This window comes from Pan paniscus, chromosome 4, assembly GCF_029289425.2.
Source record: "Pan paniscus chromosome 4, NHGRI_mPanPan1-v2.0_pri, whole genome shotgun sequence".
Lineage (NCBI taxonomy): Eukaryota > Metazoa > Chordata > Mammalia > Primates > Hominidae > Pan > Pan paniscus.
In genome coordinates, this window is record NC_073253.2 from 77,917,525 (window position 1) to 77,937,516 (window position 19,992).

Below are 19,992 nucleotides of genomic sequence, written 5' to 3' on the forward strand. Positions count from 1 at the left end.
TTTCTGATTTTAATTTCCCCAGTTTTATTGTGAATATTTTCAGTTTTCTACATGTTTATAATGGTAGGAAATACTTCTCGTCTCCATCCAGCAAAACATGGCAATGCAAAACTAATAATTTTATTTGGGTCCTACAAAAACAAACTTTTTTTAAGCTTAAATTTATAAAAATTTTATATATTAGCTTGTCAGAATGACTGAGATTTAAAATAGTGATTCCTTTAATAATTGAGGGTATAAAACTCGCAATTTAATAAAGCATTCTAAATTCAAGGAATCAGCTTTCATTAGTAACATGTATTCTACAGTAGTGAATTAGAACAGTACCTTACTGTAGCAGAGCAACTGATGACAAAAGGGACAATGAAGCACACTATTAAACTTAAAACTCTGACAACTCTGCACTTACTGTTGCTTGTTTTATATTACCATTATTCCAGATGGGAAATTTTTTATTGTAGATGAGTCTTTTTTTTTAATTATCGGGAGCCAGGAGAATTGGCTTTGTTGTGTGTTTACTTCTTACTCCTGTTGAGGCTGCTAGGGCAATGAAGGGGGAAAATAAAAGGTTTGGAAGCCTTGGAAGAATCATAGAATTTGCGAGAAACATCTTGATCCTAATTGTGGTGTTTAGTAAAACTGCAAACCAAGGAATATATCATAACTAAATAACTAACAACCAGTTAAGCTAAAAGTGGAATACTCTTCAAACCCACCTATATAAGTGGATAAGCAAGTGAAATAAAATTAATTTATAGTTAATTTATACTATAGTAAGTGCTTTATATAGTTGATTCATTTAATCTTCCAGCCACCCTATAGGTTAGGTACAATTATTTTCTCCATCTTACAGAAATAGGTGCAGGATAGTTAAATAATTTGTCTATCATCGCATCACTGTAAAGTATCAGAGCTAGGATTTAAACCTAGATACTATACTGGAAATACTGTATGTAGTTTCTGTAGAGTCTTCATTTGTTCGTATAAAATGGAGCTTATTACGTGTCTACCAAATTACAGCAAATCCTGGTTTTTCTGGATATTGACTGAGACTTTCTGCTCCCTGATAAAATGTGTATTTCACAGAAAATGTACAATATGGGAATAAATTGTAGCTCCTATTAAGGTCAGGTAGCTATTTTAGCTTCATTCAAATTATGCAAATATATGTTATAAATATGGCAGTGTTTCTTTTATCCAAGAATTTATTATCTAAGAGAGACATACCTATGTACAAATAACTCAAAATACAAACAATGGTAAATATTAGTTCAACACAGAATTCTGAAAGTAGGGAGTAAGACTAATAATACTGGCATGTATGGCAGGGCTTCCTAGAAGGAGCAGTATATAATCTAGTCCTCATATAGAATGGTTAGGGTAGTAAGAGAGTGAAAGAGCCATAATGAAAGTGCTTTTGTTTGTTAACACAACAGATCCAATCCAATTTGTTTCTTATCATCTTCATTACACAGGTTATAAGCCCTGAGAAGTATGACATAAAATGTGCTGTATCTGAAGCGGCAATAATTTTGAATTCATGTGTGGAACCCAAAATGCAAGTCACTATCACACTGACATCTCCAATTATTCGAGAAGAGAACATGAGGGAAGGAGGTTGGAAAGCCATTAAACTTTCTACTTTCTATTAACTTTTTTTTTTTCATTTATCTACTCTTTAAGATGGCATTAAGCCCTAGAAGGCAACATGCTGGCATTACACGTGAATTTGATAGATTTGACTTATTTAGCAACCGGTTTTGCCTAAGATAATTTCCCACAGAGTAAATGCTCTTTTTAGTGATGTATTTTTATATAAAACACTATGGTATGATTGATTTTCTTGATTTCTTTCTTTTCTTGCTAACCTCAGATTTCTGGAAAAAAACTTCAAAATTATTTTTACTGGCATAGTCAATGCATGAAAAAATGGTTTTAAAATGTTGCTAGTGACTAGGGGGACACAACTTTAAGTTGGATTAAGAAGTTTTTGCTCTTGCCTTGTCTTACAAAAAAGACAAGAGTTTTCACAAACAAAATTGGCTAAGTATTCGTAACACATTTTAAAGAGGCATTTTTATATATATAATAATGGATTTGGCTTGTCCTGTGGTAAATATTTCTAGTTCTCTGAGGTTGCTCTTTGGCTTGGAGCGCTTTCATAAATGCAGAACATCCTAAAGCAGGAGGATTTGGACATTTGACCCTAATATCACACTTGAGATACTGAAAAATAAACTGTGTAAATGTAGATAGTGAGTCACAGCACAATTCAGGGTTTTTAAACTTAATTTACAACTATAGAATATGAAATCCTGCTGGTGCCAGCAATGTTGCTTTAGGGACTATTCTGTAACATTTTCAAAGCTTCAAAAGCTTTTAAGCTGAAAAGCATGATCAGTGTCTGCAGTATGTTGGTTCTGTTGTTTTATGGGTCAGATAAAATTTACTTTGTTTCCTTTCATGTTTTTATACATCTTGTTGAGTATGGAATAACAGTCTACACTAATATTTCTTTGTGATACAGGTTGAGGAGGAAGAGGGTACTACATACTTAATATTAAAATTGATTTGTATAAAATAGCATCAGTAGTCTCTCAATTACTGTTTCTTTAAATTTGTTTGCTTATAACAAAGCAATTTTTTAAGACACTGGGCTTTTCACAACCCAGGAAAAGAACATTTTACCAAAAATGTCATTGGGAGCTATGTCTAATTTTACATACTTTGCATGTATACCATAATCAGATGATATTTATATCTTAAGCTTTGCATCTTAAATGAGTTTTGTGTAAAGGATTTTCTTACGTGAACGTGAGTTTCTACTCAAGGTCTGGCCATGGGTGTTGCTGGAGAAACAGTTCCTGAGTCAATCTGGTCAGGTCGTATACAGCATATGGGATTTGATAAAACTAATATGATACATTATAAATGTTGCTATATTTAGTGTAAAGTGATAACCATTTAACTTTATTTCAGAATACATTTTGTTCAGTTATATTTAGACTTAATTAAATTTATACAGTATCAAGCCATTTTATTATGTTGTAAAAGTCTAAAGTGAATAGTATCATATTTGCAGTAAATTATTTGATAACCTATCCCTTCTAAAGGAAACAAAATTATATTTTTGTCTGACCCAGACTTGAGTTAGAATTATTGTTCTGAATTTCATAAATATTATGATGAGGAAAATGGTCAGTCCAAAATGGAAAGATTTTGCTTCAAGACACTGAGCTGAAAAGTTGGATGTGCCAAAGTGTAGAAACACTGATAGTGTTCCTTGCTGCAGATAACTGCAGTAAACCATGTCTTTAGCTTCATTATGAAGATTGCTTCTTTCTTGCTGCAGAATAACGGTATGTATTCTCTCTCACTGCAGCTCCCAGTGCTCTGTGTCTTAAAATCATTTAAAGCCTATAGCTTGCTTTGGGGAGTTAGTACAGGGGTTAAGGAAGGCTTTGCCGGAAGAACAATTGTAAATCATGAGAGTTACTACTTGCGCATTGTGTGGTAGTCTCTTTAATGCATAATGGTCCTTTTTAATACCAAAAATTAATTAATAAAGGAAATGATTACATTGTCCAAATAACTGTTAAACGCATGACAGATCTGTTTTATGATACTGTGTTTGACAGTTAAACATTAAGTAAACATTTAATTGACTTTAAGCTTGAAATGTTCAGAATGCTCTAACCCTTGCTACAGAATCTTTTCTGCAGCAAGTTAAGTATTTTGTGTGTTTTTTCCCACCTGTAGCTTATCAGGCCCGGTCCAAAGCCTTCTAGCAGAGGGGATTGATCCTGTCAGGGGTTGCTGCCAAGACATCGGAAGGATTTTTGACCAAGGTTTTCAAAAGCTCAGTGTCACATCTGCCATTTGATAAAGGAGGGATTTTGGATGCAGAGCCTGGCATTTATTGTCCTTTGTGTGGCTGTTTTGTTTGTTTTGTCTTTGTCTCTTCTAGAATTGAGCAGTGTTCACACTAGTTTTTAAATGGTTGAGTGGGTTATATATTTTACATGACCATGTTAATTTGAATTAATATATTCCCATTAACGTTTAATCTTAAAATAGTGTGGACACAGCATGTCTTCTAATTGGTGATTAACCCCTTAAAATCTATGAAATACATTCACATAGAATAAGAATTAGCATTTTGTTTTTATAAATTAACTGATTTTTTTTTGCTTTGTTAACTGGGTGTTAGGCAACAAGTATGATTTTAGCAGAATATAAGGGGTTAATCTACTTGAAATAGAAAATGGGTACAAAAATCCACACTAAATTTAACAAAAATTTGCTACTTATAGCTGTAATTTGTTTTTAAATTGCAATAGGTATTAGCTGGGCGTGGTGGCGAGTGCCTATAATCCCAGCTACTTGGGAGGCTGAGGCAGGAGAATTGCTTGAACCCAGAAGGTGTAGGTTGCAGTGAGCCGAGATCATGCCATTGCACTCTGGCCTGGGCGACAAGAGTGAAACTCCATCTCAAAGAAAAAAAAAATTGCAATAGGTGTCTTGGCATCTTTGAATTTATATCATGAATTACAATTTCCAAAGTTATGAATGCTTATGTGCAAAACAAAATTTTCTTGCATATTGGAGGAAATAAAATTGTGAATTAACATTAGAAATTTAGAAAAATTTTAGAGATTGCACATTGTCACCTATTTGCATTCTAGCTTTAGCAAATGTAAGTAAATAAGGGACATAGAAAGAGGTTCTTTAGCATGTTATAATACTGCTTTGGGGAAGTCAGCTTTTTCTTTTTTGTGTGTGTGAGGGGTTTTGTTTTGTTTTGCTTTGTTTTTGAGACAGTCACTCTGTCACCCAGGCTGGAGTGCAGCAGCACAATCTCGGCTCACTGCAACCTCCACCTCCCAGGTTCAAGCAATTCTCATGCCTCAGCCTCCCAAGTAGCTGAGGAGCTGGGACCACAGGCATGTGCCACGACACCCAGCTAATTTTTGTATTTTTGAGTAGGAATGGAGTTTCACCATGTTGGCCGGGCTGGTCTCGAACTCACTACCTCAGATGATCCACCTGCCTCAGCCTCCCAAAGTGCTAGGATTACAGGCATGAGCCACTGCACCTGGCCCTTTTTTCTTTTTTAAAACTTCATAGTTAGCTGTCTCTTGTGTCCCTTTTCTTTATCTATTCCTGACAGAATAGTTCATTTCTTATGTTCAGGTTATTTCTAGGTTCAATAGTTGGTCTTATAAGTTTTGAGAGTACTAATATTTTTGTCTTGATAACTTCTTTTTAGCACCAAATTCCACTTTTAGTATTTATTCTCAAAATGTCACACAGTTTTCCTTGATTATCTGTCTTTCCTCTAAATATGTCTTCTGAAGAATCTGTGTCCATCTGATTACTCGAGGAGTAAAAAACTAAGAAAAAGAAACCTTAGACAGAGAATAGAATTCTCTATCAGTTTCAAAATATGTTTTTTATATGTCATCTACTCAAAATAAGAACAAGTTATCCTTTAAGATATCTGAATGCTTATGAGATATGAGTAACTTGACCAGAACTGCAGCTAGCACTCTTAAGATAATTAACTTTTTCATACTTTTATCATGTATTTTTTCGTCCATATTCATTTTATATACTCGATTATTAAACTGTATTCTAAATGCCCCATAATTTCCAAAGGACTATTATATTTAATAGATTATATAATTTTTCTATATTGAGAAAATATTCATACTATTTAAATCACTGAGAGCTGTGAATTAGATTGGAATAATTGCCATTTGCTTACTAATAGCTTGATTAGCAGATTTGCTGTTAATATACACATTTTACAGATGTTTAGATGGATATAAAGATAGCCCTTTGTCTACTTTTATGAATGATATATTAATGTAAAGTTAACTTCTTGTCCTGGTTTAGTTTCATATATTCTCAAGTTTTGTGTAGCTCATTTATGTTTTAATCAGCTTAAAGACCCTACACATCTATCATCACAGGATGCTGTTTGTTGCATCTTTTCCACTCTTAATTCTGTTTAACCATACTAGTTCCTATTCGCTGTTCTGCTTGCCTATTGTTTCTCTTTTATCATTTTTTGAAATACTTTATGGGAACTTTAAATTTTAAAGGGCATTTCATACTCTCTGATAACGAAAATTTTCATGCGGAAGGGAGAGCATGAAACTTTTAGAAATGCCTGTTTTGGGCCGGGCACAGTGGCTCACGCCTGTAATCCTAGCACTTTGGGAGGCCGAGGCGGGTGTATCACTTGAGGTCAGGAGTTAAAAACCAGCCTGGCCAACATGGTGAAACTTCGTCTCTACTAAAAAATACAAAAAATTAGCCTGGTGTGGTGGTGCACACCTGTAATCCCAGCTACTTGGGAGGCTGAGACAGGAGAATCGCTTGAACCCAGGAGGCCGAGGTTGCAGTGATCTGAGATCGTGCACTCCAGCCTGGGGGACAGAGTGACACTCCGTCTCAAAAAAAAAAAAAAAAAAAAAAAAGAAATGCCTGTTTTGGGTTCTTCATTTTTTTTCTATAACTGTAACTATATTGAGCATTCTATATTTATCATCAGTTCTTTGTTATATTAGCTCCAGAATAACTTATGACCATTTAGAGTACTGAACAAACTCAGTAGTTTATTGTACATACTCATTTATTAAGGTGGATTTTTGTGTTCCCTCTTGTCTTGTTGTCTTTGTGCTAGTGCACTGTGTCCAGTAATCTTTCCTTCAGATTTCGTTTTGGTGGGTAGGGTTTATATTTCCAGAAATTGTTTATTATATTACTAAATTAATAAGTTAACCTTTTGTTCCTCATATTGGATTATGTAAATTTATTGAAAATAACTCCGTGGATATATTAAAGTGCCAACAAGCTCTCAAATGGCTCATGTGACACTGATGCTACCTTAAGGAAGTGTCTTGCTCACCTGGTCAAACACCCATTCCTCACTGCATTTTGCCAATTCAATCCATTTTAGATGTAACCTCGGGTATGGTGAAAGACCCACCGGACGTCTTGGACAGGCAAAAATGCCTTGACGCTCTGGCTGCTCTACGCCACGCTAAGTGGTTCCAGGTTCGGAACATCATTTTACTTTTTTCTTGTAGCCTTATGAGAGAGTAGTTCAGTACAACATGTTTAACTGTGCTTAAACATTTCAAAAGACTGCCCAAGCAATACTATTTTAAATTAAATATCAGAAAATATGTTAACATAGAAAGCTGGGTATGATGATCTGCATATTGCAGTTATTATTAATTTGACAATGAACTTAGGTTTGGGGAGTGTTTTGTAGTTGGGTTTTTTTTATTTTTTATTTTTAGTGGCTATATTTAAAGTTGACTTGTTTAGGAACATCACATGTTTGTGTATATATATTATATTCCATAAGGCTGCAGATTAACTTTGCTTTAAATAATGGAATATGTGTTTAAAGCTTTGTGTATAGTTTTAAGATTTTTTTCCCCCTCTTTCTCTAAGTTAATAAGTGTAGGGAGTGAAAGGGGAGGAAGCAGCTGTTTGGTTTAGTGACTTTGCAGTCATGCAAAGGCACAGAAGGGAAACCAAACAGATTTCCTTAACCTTTCAGTCCCTAGACAAACTTTTTAGCTCTTTACTTTTTCTTTTATTTCTAATATAGGCAGACTTTTTTTTTTAAGTTTACTGTTTTAAATGAACACAGGTCAAGGTTCACAGGGGATCAAGAAATATTATTCTTGTATAATCTGTTTACTTTGACCTAAATACCAGCTTTTAAATACTAACCCTGGCATAAAATACTGCTGTAAATGGCAGCTCATTGAATCCAATTTTAAGTGTGATTGTTTTTGTTTTTATCTGAGCTTCCATTGAACGGTGGTATTTTAACTTTTTTTCATCAAGGGATATATTCAGTATTTCTAAGATTAATTCAATTGGTTTTTGTGTTGCTCTCAAGGCTAGAGCTAATGGTCTGCAGTCCTGTGTGATTATCATACGCATTCTTCGAGACCTCTGTCAGCGAGTTCCAACTTGGTCTGATTTTCCAAGCTGGGTAAGTAGTATGTAACTGTATGGTGTAAAAACATGTAGGAAATAATTCTGCAGTTTTTATCCTCTCAGTTTACATGTAATTATCAGCCTTATTTGCATTTACTAAATATAGTTTTTTTTTCTGATGAAAAATCCTGGGGGAGTCTTAGAATGTTTAATTTTCTCAGATGTGACTAATTAAAGAATTTTCATTGATGTTTCTCTTTGTGTGTTTTTTTCTTTTTGCTGTTTTCACAGTGTTTTTTTTTTAATATTACAGCATTTATTAGTTGGCTTTTACATATACTATACAAATGTATAAAGAAGACTTTGAAGAACTGTTAATCTCCTTATGCAAGGACATTTTTTAAAATAATGTATGTGGTTGGGAACTGTAAAAATTCAGAAATATATATTATTCAAAAATAATACAAAAAATAGGAGATTCAGTAACGCAGAAAGCTACAAAATAACCAAAAGCCTTCTTATTTAAAGGCAGATTATCTTAACAATCTGCTATGATTTCTTCTAGGAGAAAAAAATTATACCTATATACAGTATATGTTTCTATCTTTATGTACATTACTGTTTGAAACTTTGATTCCTGAAGAGCAAGAATTCAGATAGACAGGGATTCATCAAAAAATAAAACAACCTATTGACTCCAGAGTTTAATTAATGAGAGTTAATAGGCAAGATTACCTTAGTTCTTTTTTTTTAATCTTTTTTAACAAAAGCATGGCCTTGCTATCACAGTTTAAAACTGTACAATTTAAAACTTTCTTAACAAATCTCATCTTAGAGTTCTTTGAAAAGGCAGTCACATCTGCATTCTTTCTATGGACATGCCGTATTTTATTCAACTTACATTCATTTGATAGACATTTAGGTTTACAATCTTTTGCTATTAAATCCTTATTATACCTCATTGTATATATTGTTGTCAAGCTTTTGAGGGCGGAATAAATTGCTAGGGCTGAAATATCAAGGTTAAAGAACATGTACTAATTGTTCACCAGAAGGTTGGGTCATTGAAAATTTCAAAAAAACTATTAGACTAATTATATTCTTTACACTGTCATAGTTCTGGGATATTATCACACTTCTTAATAGTTAACAATATGATAGGCAAAATATGGTATTCACCAAGCACAGTGGCTCATGCCTGTAATCCCAACACTTTGGGAGGCCGAGGCGGGCGGATCACTGAGGTCAGGAGTTCGAGACCAGCCTGGCCAACATAGTGAAACCTCGTCTCTACTAATAATACAACAATTAGCTGGGCATGGTGGCGGGCACCTGTAATCCAAGCTACTCGGGAGGCTGAGGCAGGAGAGGAGAATCACTTGAACCCGGGAGGCGGAGGTTGCAGTGAGCCGAGATTGTGCCACTATCTCTAGTCTGGGTGACAGAGTGAGACTTCATCTCAAAAATATATATATATGCTATTTAATTTTTTGTATTTCTTTAATTGCGTAATGGTTGGCATTTGTAATTGTTTTTTTCTTAACTGCCAGTTTCTTATTCATCATTTTATTATAGTAATTCTTTTTACAATAATTAGCCTTTACCTGTGTTGGAAATTGTGTTCTCCAGTTTTTCATCTACTTTTCAGCTTTATGATGATTTTTGCTATATGAAAGTTACCACATTTTGCCGGGCACGGTGGCTCACGCCTGTAATTCCAGCACTTTGGGAGGCCGAGGCGGGTGGATCACAAGGTCGGAAGATCAAGACTGCCCTGACCAACATGCACACCTGTAATCCCAGCTACTCAGGAGGCTGAGGCAGGAGAATCGCTTGAACCTGGGAGGCAGAGGTTGCAGTGAGCCGAGATCACGCCACTGCACTCCAGCCTGGCAACAGAGCAAGATCCTGTCTCGAAAGAAAGAGAGAGAGGAGAGAGAGAGAGAGAAAGAGAAATAAAGAAAGAGAAGGAAAGTTAACCACTTTTTTTTTTTTTTTTTTTTCAGATGGAGTCTTGCTCTGTTGCCCAGGCTGGAGTGCAGTGGCACGATCTCAGCTCACTGCAAGCTCCGCCTCCCAGGTTCTTGCCATTCTCCTTCCTCAGCCTCCGAGTAGCTGGGACTACAGGCGCCTGCCACCACGCCCGGCTAAATTTTTTGTATTTTTAGTAGAGACAGGGTTTTTTTTCAGACAGCTTGTCGCCCAGGCTAGAGTGTAGTGGCATGATCTCAGCTCACTGCAGCCTTTGCCTCCTGGGTTCAAGCGATTCTCCTGCCTCCGTTTTGCAAGTAGCTGGGATTACAGGCAGGGGCCACCACGCCCTGCTAATAATTTGTTTTTTTAGTAGAGATGGGGTTTCATCATGTTGGTCTCAAACTGCTAACCTTGGGTGATCTGCCCTCCTTGGCCTCCCAAACTGCTGGGATTATAGGCCTGAGCCCCACTGTACCTGGCATTAAATTTTGATTCATTAATTTTTTTTATCATTTCTGGATTTTGTATTCTGACAAATTAGTTCACACCTGCTTTCTTTTTTTTTCTTTTTTTTGACACAGAGTCTCGCTCTGTCACCCAGGCTGGAGTGCAGTGGCAGCTGTAGTACAGTACGGCTATCTCAGCTCACTACACACTACAGGCATGCGCCACCACACCTGGCTAATTTTTGTATATTTTAATAGAAACGGGGTTTCACCATATTGGCCAAGCTGGTTTCAAACTCCTGACCTTGTGATCCACCCGCCTTGGCCTCCCAAAATGCTGGGATTATAGGCATGAGCCACTGTGCCTGGCACATCTCCTTTGTTTTAGAGCTTTTTTTTCATCGAATTTTATTTTCTATAGATATGTATATGTAAATTTAAATACATAACAAAATTTTTGGTAGGATATATTCTAATTTACAGTAGTGATTATTTCTGAGGAGTGGGAGGAAGAGATGACTAGTATAGAGACCTGTAATGTTTAATTTTTACCAGGATAAATTATACATGTGCATTACTTAAAAACTAATTTAAAACTGGGCATGGTGGCTCATGCCTGTAATCCCAGCACTTTAGGAGGCCGAGGCGGGTGGATCACAAGGTCAGGAGTTCAAGACCAGCCTGGCCAAGGTGGTGAAACCCCATCTCTACTAAAAACACAAAAAATTAGCCAGGCTCGGTGGCAGACGCCTGTAATCCCAGCTACTCGGGAGGCTGAGGCAGGAGAATCGCTTGAACTCAGAGGGCGGAGGTTGCAGTGAGCCGAGATCGTGCCACTGTACTCCAGCCTGGGTGACATAGTGAGACTCCGTCTCAAAAAAAAAAAAAAACTAATTAAAAAACTATAAATCGATAGATCAAAGATCAACCAGTCATGGTCTAGTGGCTCATGCCTGTAATCCCATTATTTGAGAGGCCCGAGGCAGGAGGATCGCTTGAGTCCCAGAGTTGGAGACCAGCTTGGGCAACATGGTGAAACCCTTTCTCTAGAAAAGATAGAAAAATTAGCCCGGCATGGTGGCATGTGCTTGTGGTTTCAGCTACTGGAGAGACTGAAGTGGGAAGATCTATTGAGCCCAGGTCAAGTCTACAGTGAGCCATGATTGTGCCATGGCACTCCAGCCTGGGTGACAGAATGAGACCTTATCTCTTTTTTTTTCTTTGAGACATATCTACAAATGATATTTTGCCTTCTTTCCAATACTTGTTTTTCTATTTTAATTAAAAGATAATTCTAGAGTAACAAATACGGAATAAAAGAAATACTGCTTGACATGTATGATACGTTCCTGATTGTATTAAAAATGTTTCTGGTCTATAAACTGTATTAAGCATGACGGTATATAGCCTTTTATTTGAGATATTTACTTGTCATGTTGAATTATCAATCTTTTTCCAGTTTAAGTAATTTTTGAATCAGTAACGGAAGTTGAACTTTCATCAATTTTTTAAGTCTTATTAACATGAATGTATAGTTTTTCTCCTTCAACCTTTTAATACTGTGTAAATAGATTTCTTCATTTTGAGCTACCTTTGCATTCTGGGAATGATTCTTCATACATATGAGAATAGTGTTGTAATGAACTCTTAAGTTCTGCTTGCCAATAGTTTAAGAATTTCTCAGTGACATGAAACAAATTTTTTATGTTTTGTTTCTGTGCTCTTTGTCAAATTTAGAAGCAGTGATCACTAACTCTGTAAAAATAATTTGGAAGCTTTTCTTTGTTTAAACTCTGAAGCAGTTTTAGTAGCATCAAAACTTTGTTTCTTGTCAGTTTATAAAAATTTATGTGACATCATCACTTCCCAATTCCTTTTAAGGGAATAGTGTTTTCTCAATTTCTTCTATTGTAATTAGTCTCTCTCTGGTGGTTAATTTTGGCAATTTATATTTCCTTTAAAAAAATCAACCCATTCAATAGAGTTACGCTATTTTAGGATTTTTTTTTGCTTGTTTGTTTGTTTGTTTGCTTTTAATTCTTCCTTGTGTCATTGATGAGACTAGCCAGTAAAGTATTTGCCAGATGGGAGCAAAATAACAATGTGGGTGTTTCAGTATTTAGGTGTTTGGAATTTATTAGATTCTTAATAGATTTTAAATACAATAATTTGTAGGCATTGTATAGCTTCAAATTTTATTTATTTATTTATTTATTTTTGAAATGGAGTCTCGCTCTGTACCCCAGCCTGGAGTGCAGCAGTGCTTTCTTGGCTCACTGCAACCTCCATCTCCCAGGTTCAAGCGATTCTCCTGCCTCAGCCTCCCGAGTAGCTAGGATTACAGGCATGCACCACCACGCCTGGCTGATTGTATTTTTAGTAGAGACAGAGTTTCATCATGTTGGCCAGGGTAGTCTAGAACTCCTGACCTCAAGTGATCCGCCCACCTTGGCCTCACAAGTTGCTGGGATTACAGGCGTGAGCCACCGTGCCCGTCCCAAATTTTAAAAATGTATGGAAATACAAGCATTGTACATCATGATCCTGCTTCCTGCTTTCTTAAACTTTGGTCCCCTCTACCCACCCAGGGTGTCCTTGAAGCTATCTCTGTTGTAGTAAGTCCACATTGTTACTTGTATGAATAGACTCTCAAGACCACTGCATCTGGGCCACTCTTGCAGTCTGGATTTTCAGCACTGCAGATTGGTCCTACCCAGGCCTTCTTTGAGAGAGTCACCCATGCACTTCACAGGGTGTGTTCTTCTTTGAGGGTAGAGAGCCGTAAGAACTGAGAAGAAAAGAGAATGCACAGGTCAAAGGAATTGGAGCATTGGCCATGGCAGGGAAAATGATTGTGAAGAAAGTCAAAAGTGAAAAAAGCTGCTGGCTGATCTTTGAAATCATTTACATATAACAACAAATACATTAGTATTTTGGTACTTTAAAAAAAAACACCAAAATGTCAGTATTTTGACATTTAAAATTCGCTCCTAATATTGTATTCTTTAGGCAGTGGTTTATCTGTTTTATTGCTTTTTTGTCTCTTCAAAATCAGCTCTATTGTAATCCTCATTAATAACTTATTACCTTATGATTTTACCTTTCTATATTTATTTTCCTTGGGGTTTTCTGTTATTATTTTACAAACTTCTTGAGTTAGATGCTTGATTCATTGATTTATTCTGTAGTTACAGAGGTTTTAAAGCTGCAGTTTAAAGATGAACACAAGAGTTTTGGCTGCATAGGTAATGCTTTGTAATTTGTTTTCATACTATCTTTAAACCAACAGTAGTTTTGAGGGAATTTTATTTCCCCACCCTTTCCCCGAGACGGAGTGTTGCTCTGTCACCCATGCTGGAGTGCAGTGGCTCAACCTGGGGTCACTGCAACCTCCACCTCCCAGGTTCAAGCAATTCTCCTGTGTTAGCATCCTGAGTAGCTGGGATTACAGGCATGCACCACCATGCCTGACTAATTTTTGTATTTTTAGTAGAGATGGGTTTTCACCATGTTGGCCAGGCTGGTCTTAAACTCCTCATCTCATGATCCGCCTGCCTTAGCCTCCCAAAGTGCTGGGATTACAGGCGTGAGCCACGGCACCCAGCCAAGGGAATTTTTATATTCTGCACAGTTGAAGGAGGGTTACTTTTGTTTTGGTAAATAATAATTTAGTTTTTATGGCATCGTGATTCGAAAAATGTAGTCTGCTATTTGCAATTTTTGGAATTTAAAGGGTTTTTTGGTTGCCTAATATATGTTCAATTTTTATTAACTATGGTTATTTAAAAGAAGAGATCTGCTCTCAACAAGGTATAATGTATACCTCTTAATTTTTTAACTTCAGTCATTTTGTTCCTTTTTTTGTTTGTTTTGTTTGTTTTTTTGAGACCAAGTCTCGCTGTGTCGCCCAGACTAGAGTGCAGTGGTGTGATCTCAACTCACTGTAACCTCCACCTCCTGGGTTCAAGAGATTTTCCTGCCTCAGCCTTTCAAGTAGCTGGGATTACAAGCGCGCGCGCCACCATGTCTGGATAATTTTTGTATTTTTAGTAGAGACGGAGTTTCACCATGTTGGCCAGGTTAGTCTCGAGCTCTTGGCCTCAAGTGATCTGCTCCCCTCGGCCTCCCAAAGTGCTTGGATTGTAGGTGTGAGCCACTGTGCCCAGCCCTCAACTTCTTATTGAATAGGCTAAGGGTGAGGAAGGAAGATTGATGTTGCTGTCTCTGGTGGCAGAGATGGAAGATAACTCCCATATAAGTGGATCTGTGCAGTTCAAACTCACGTTTTTCAAGGGTCAACCATATAGAGTTCCCACATATCCCCTGCCCTCACACATACACAGCCTCCCCGACACTAGAGTAGTATGTTTGTTACAATTAATGAACCTACATTGACCTGTGACTATCACCCAAAGTCCCTACAGAATATATTTTTATCACTAGTTTTCATGCTATGTTCCACACAAGTACAAAGATGTCATGCAAATCTATTCTCACCTTTTTTGATAACTCTTCTTTTCCTTCCCCTGTGAGATATGATTGGAGGATTGCTTATGAAAAGGAGTAGGATTTGGCTACCTGCAGCCTTGTTAGCAAATGTAGGCTACACTCTCCTGTGTCTTCATCAAATATACTATGGCACTCCAAATGTGATGGATTTTATTGCCACCCCTTCAGTTTCAGGTTTCAATCCAAGAATGGACTCCTAGAGCTTTTGTCTTTGCAGGATTTGCTCCATTTGTTTCCTGAACCTATTTTACCATTTCCTTTCACTAACAATTTATATTCCCCTGAACCAAGAGAGCATTTGGGTATGTGAAGCTAATTTGGGGCTCTATGAAGTTTTTTTTTTCCCTACCTCTAATTCCTTTGGAAGATCTTACCTTTATTTTTTCTTTTATCTGCATTTTAGCCAAATGCATTTATTATTGGAAATAGTTAGATATGAATGATTACCATTTTTCTGCTCTTTCCTGATTTCCTGATTGCTTCTGTTCTTTCCTGGTTTTCAAAGTCTTCAGGATAGCAAATTCTAGTGTTTTTCTTTTTTCTGGTGAGATAGAAGATGGTCAGATGGAGTTTTTACGTTTAGGAAAATTTCTTCTGAAACTGCTTATAATGTGATTCATTTTACCTTTCTCCAAATTGAAAGTTATTGGTGAAGTTTTTGCGATTTGTTGAATCAGCTGTCATCCCCACCCTCATCTCTGGAGAGCCAAGCTTAAGCAGGGTAAACACTCTGTTCTTAAGGAATGTTCTCTGTCACTGGCCTTTTCCTCTGTTTGATTCAAGCTATTACATTTTTTCTTGAAAGGCAGTAGTGTGTATATTCTATCATTTGTTTTTGAGACAGGGTCCTGCTCTGTCATCTAAACTGGAGGGCGATGGAGCAGCCCTGGCTCACTGCAGCTTTGAACTCCTGGGCTCAAGCATTCCTTCTGCCTGAACCTTCCTAGTGCCTGTGACGATAGGCACATGCCACCATACCTGACTAATGTCTTTATTTTTAATAGAGATGAGCTCTCACTATGTTGCCCCAGCTGGTCTCGAACTCCTGGGCTCAAGCGATCCTCTTGCCACAGTCTTCCAAAGTGCTGGGATTATAGGCATGAGCCAACATGCCTGGCCCTAATATATTTCTTAATCATGTTTTGGAGGCAAGAGATCTTCAGTTTGTGTCTGTGCTATTGTCATAAACAGGAGTAACTTTTTTTCTGTTATCAAATAAATTTGAAATTCTTATGAACTGTATTATGTTTAATTTTATTTAGCATTCAGATTACTTTGAACAAATCCTTAAGTAACAATGCCTGCTTTTGTGGCCTTTCCTTTGCCACTGCAATGAGGATTGAAAATGGTGTTCTGCCTTCAAATTAGTTGTTCTTTTGTCATGAATCCATGGTGATGAAATAAAATATAGGTAGAGTTCTGTTGTAATGTTGGTCTGATATCAGAATTGCTGTGTGCTATCTAAACCTTTAGAATAATATAACTGCAGTGACTTACAAAAGGCATGTAATTTTTTTAATGTTTATTATAGACCTAGCACAATGGCTCCTACCTGTAATCCCAGCACTTTAGGAAGCCAAGGTGGGAAGGTCACTTGAGGCCAGGAGTTCAAAACCAGCCTTATTTGTATAGCAAGACCCTATGTCTACAAAAGACAAAGTTAAAAATTAGCTGGATGAGATGGCGCACACCTGTAGTCCCAGCTACTCAGGAGGCTGAGGTCAGAGAATCACTTGAGCCCAGGAGGTTGAGGCTGCAGTGAGCTGTGATTGCACCACTGCACTTCACCCTGGGCGACAGGGCAAGACCATGTCTGTCTGTCTGTCTGTCTGTCTGTCTGTCTGTCTGTCTGTCTCTCTCTCTCTCTCTCTCTCCCTCCCCCCCCAACACACAATGTTATTATATATTTTATTTCTAGACAGTGTCCTATGATGAGTATTTCAGCAAAAAAATCTGTTATTGAGCTGGGCACAGTGGCCCATTCCTGTAGTCCCAGGTACTCAAGAGACTGAGGCAAGAGGATCTCTTGAGCCCAGGATTTTGAGGCCAGCCTGGGCACATCGTGAGACCCTATCTCAAAAAAAAAAAAAAAAAAATCTGCCACTGTATTGATTAATGTTGAAAACAGTATGCTAAGTGCAAGAATCCAGGCTCAAAAGGTCACATGTTGTGTGATTCCATTTATATGAAATATCAAGAATATATAAATCCATAGAGACAGAGTGCATGTCTCTATGGAAATAGGGATAAGTTGCTTAATGGGTAAGGGGGTTTACTTTGGGGTAATGGAGATGTTTTGGAACTTGATATGGACAACATAGTATAATAATGCTGCTGAATCATTCGTTTTAAAATGTTTCAGGTTATCTTTTTTAAGACAGAGTTTCACTCTGTCACTCAGGCTGGAGTGCAGTGGCATGATCATGACTCACTGCAGCCTCGACTTCCCAGGCTTAAGCGATTCTCCTAACTCAGCCTCCCACGTACATAGGACTGTAGGTGCATGCTACCATGCCTGGTTACATTTTTTTTTTTTTTTAATTTTTTGTAGAGATAAGGTCTCACTATCTTGCCCAGCCTGGTCTGAAACTCCTGGATCCAAGGGATCCTCCCAACTTGGCCTCCAGAAGTGCTGGGATTATAGGCGTGAGCCACCATTCCTGACCAGTTTTTTGTTTTGTTTTGTTTTGAAGAATGATATATCAAATATAAAGGAATCATTCTCAAAGAAAGGTGAAGAAAACTGCTATAATTATTCTTCCTGCCCAAATAACAGTTGAAATACGTTAACATTTCTTTTCACGTATTTTACTGGCTTTCAGAGGTATTTGTAAGTAATACAGATTTTAGTGGTGGTGGTTTGTACTAACAGTTCTCCCGGCTGTTGCTGATAGAACCAACAAAGAGTTCTAAAATGATAGGACACTGACATCTCAGGGCAAAGAACAAACAGTCTCAGCTTACAAAAAAATCAGCAAACGGTACATGAACTAACTCAACATTTAGATACCCCTTAACAAAAATCATCTATTTAACTGTATGCACACCCCAAATCACTAAAAGCTGTAAGTAAATCTTTTCCCTGCAAGACATGACCATTTTTATTAAGACTTTCATACATTTCACCATATAAAGTAAAGTGCTGTGAGTAAATATATTACAAAAATGCAACAACCTGCAAATGGGCTTACAAATCAAAGTCTGTTGTGCATGTATCAATAGTGATCCATGTCAACTGGACTATGTAAGTGGCTTTTGTATGTACAATTGCCCATTGTTGTGGTATTCATAAAATCCTATTTTAAGAGCATAAACATCTTAATTTGTAAAATGGGAATGATAGTCATATCTACCTTCAGAATGTGATTATAATGGTTAGAATTGGTTAATATATGTGAAGACTTAGAGCATCACTTAGCGAGGATAAGCACTCAGTAAGTGGTAGCTATAATGAAGAGGATAACTGCTACTACTGTTATTTAGCCAGAACTCCTAGTGCTAGAGATTGTTTCCAGTCTGTTACAAATTAAGAGCAGGGCAGAATATTTTTTGTGCTTTTCTTATGTAGTAATAGCCCTATTGTAAATCTTAGTACTGCCATTGCTGGGCTAATTAATGTGTGTCTTTTAAAAATTTGTGGCCAGGTGCAATGGCTGTAATCTTAGCACTTTGGGAGGCTGAGGTGGGCAGATTACCTGAGGTCAAGAGTTCAAGACCAGCCTGACCGATATGGAGAAACTCCCATCTCTACTAAAAATACAAAATTAGCTGGGCGTGGTGGCTTATGCCCATAATCCCAGCTACTTGGGAGGCGGAGGCAAGAGAACCGCTTGAACCTGGGAGGTGGAGGTTGCGGTGAGCTGAGATCACGCCATTGCAGCCTGGACAACAAGAGTGAAACTCCGTCTCTTGTTGGGGGGGAAAAGAAACGTTTTGATGCAGTTTGCCATTTGTGCTTTAAAGGAAGATTTTACTGGTTTACACTCCCACCAGTGAAAGTGCCTGTGTTACTGAAATCTCATCAGGTGGCTTTGTTTTGTTTGTTTTACATAGGTCTTTGTCTCTACCAGAGCTGGAAACTAATATTCACGGAAACTAGTTAATGTTTTCTCTCTGGATCACCCATTGATGAAAGATACTTATTGAAACATAGTAGGAAAGAAAACATAAGGGAAAGAAGAAAAAAAAAAAGCATTATTTTGATTTCAGAAAGACCTGGGTTCAAATCTCAGCTTTATCACCTAGCTACATGACCTTGGACAAAACTATTTTTAGCTTCTTAAATTTATGGGATTTTTTTTCCATCTTGAATTAAATTATGCATATAAGTGATCATTTAGCATGGTGCCTGCCACTTACTAAGAGTTACTCTTATTATAACTGGAGATGGGATGGGAAAAAATACACTTCATGAGTGTTTTTAAAAAGCAAATAAGGCTGGGTCCAGTGGCTCACGCCTGTAATCTCATCACTTTGGCCTGTAATCTCATCACTTTGGGACACGAAGATGGAAAGATCGCTTGAGCCCAGGAGTTCAAGACCAGCTCAGGCAACATAGCAAGACCTCATCTCTACTAAAAATAAAAATTAGCCAAGCATGGTAGTGGGTTCTGTAGTGCCAGCTACTCAGGAGGCTGAGGTCAATCACTTGAGCCTGGGAGGTCAAGGCTACAGTGAGTTATTTATTTATTTATTTATTTACTTTATTTATTTATTATTTTTGAGATGGAGTTTCACTCTTGTCGCCCAGGCTGGAGTGCAGTGGCGTGATCTCAGCTCACTGCAACCTCCGCTTCCCAGGTTCAAGTGATTCCCCTGCCTCAGCCTCCTGAGTAGCTGAGATTACAGGCACCTGCCACCACACCCGGCTAATTTTTTGTGTTTTTGGTAGAGACAGGATTTCGCCATGTTGGGCAGGCTGGTCTCAAACTCCTCACGTCAGGTGATCCACCCACCTTGACCTCCCAAAGTGCTGGGATTACAGACGTGAACCACCACACCCAGCCTGCTACAGTCAGTTATAATCACACCACTGCTTTCCAGTCTAGGAAACAGAGCAAGACCCTGTCTCTCAAAAAATTAATAAAAAGCAAAT

At 37.5% G+C, this 19,992-nt stretch overlaps 1 protein-coding gene across 2 annotated transcripts in view; it reads left to right on the forward strand.

The window, feature by feature from the left end:
* Positions 1 to 19,992, forward strand: part of ZFR (zinc finger RNA binding protein) — a 90,611-nt gene that overhangs the window by 57,929 nt on the left and 12,690 nt on the right. Inside the window, exons 15-17 of one of the 2 annotated variants that reach the window (XM_034960212.3) lie at positions 1,476 to 1,617; positions 6,968 to 7,065; positions 7,928 to 8,023. In XM_034960212.3, coding sequence (XP_034816103.1) covers positions 1,476 to 1,617; positions 6,968 to 7,065; positions 7,928 to 8,023 — 336 coding nt within the window. The remainder of the gene's footprint in view (positions 1 to 1,475; positions 1,618 to 6,967; positions 7,066 to 7,927; positions 8,024 to 19,992) is intronic. The other variant, XR_008625396.2, reaches the window with a different exon arrangement.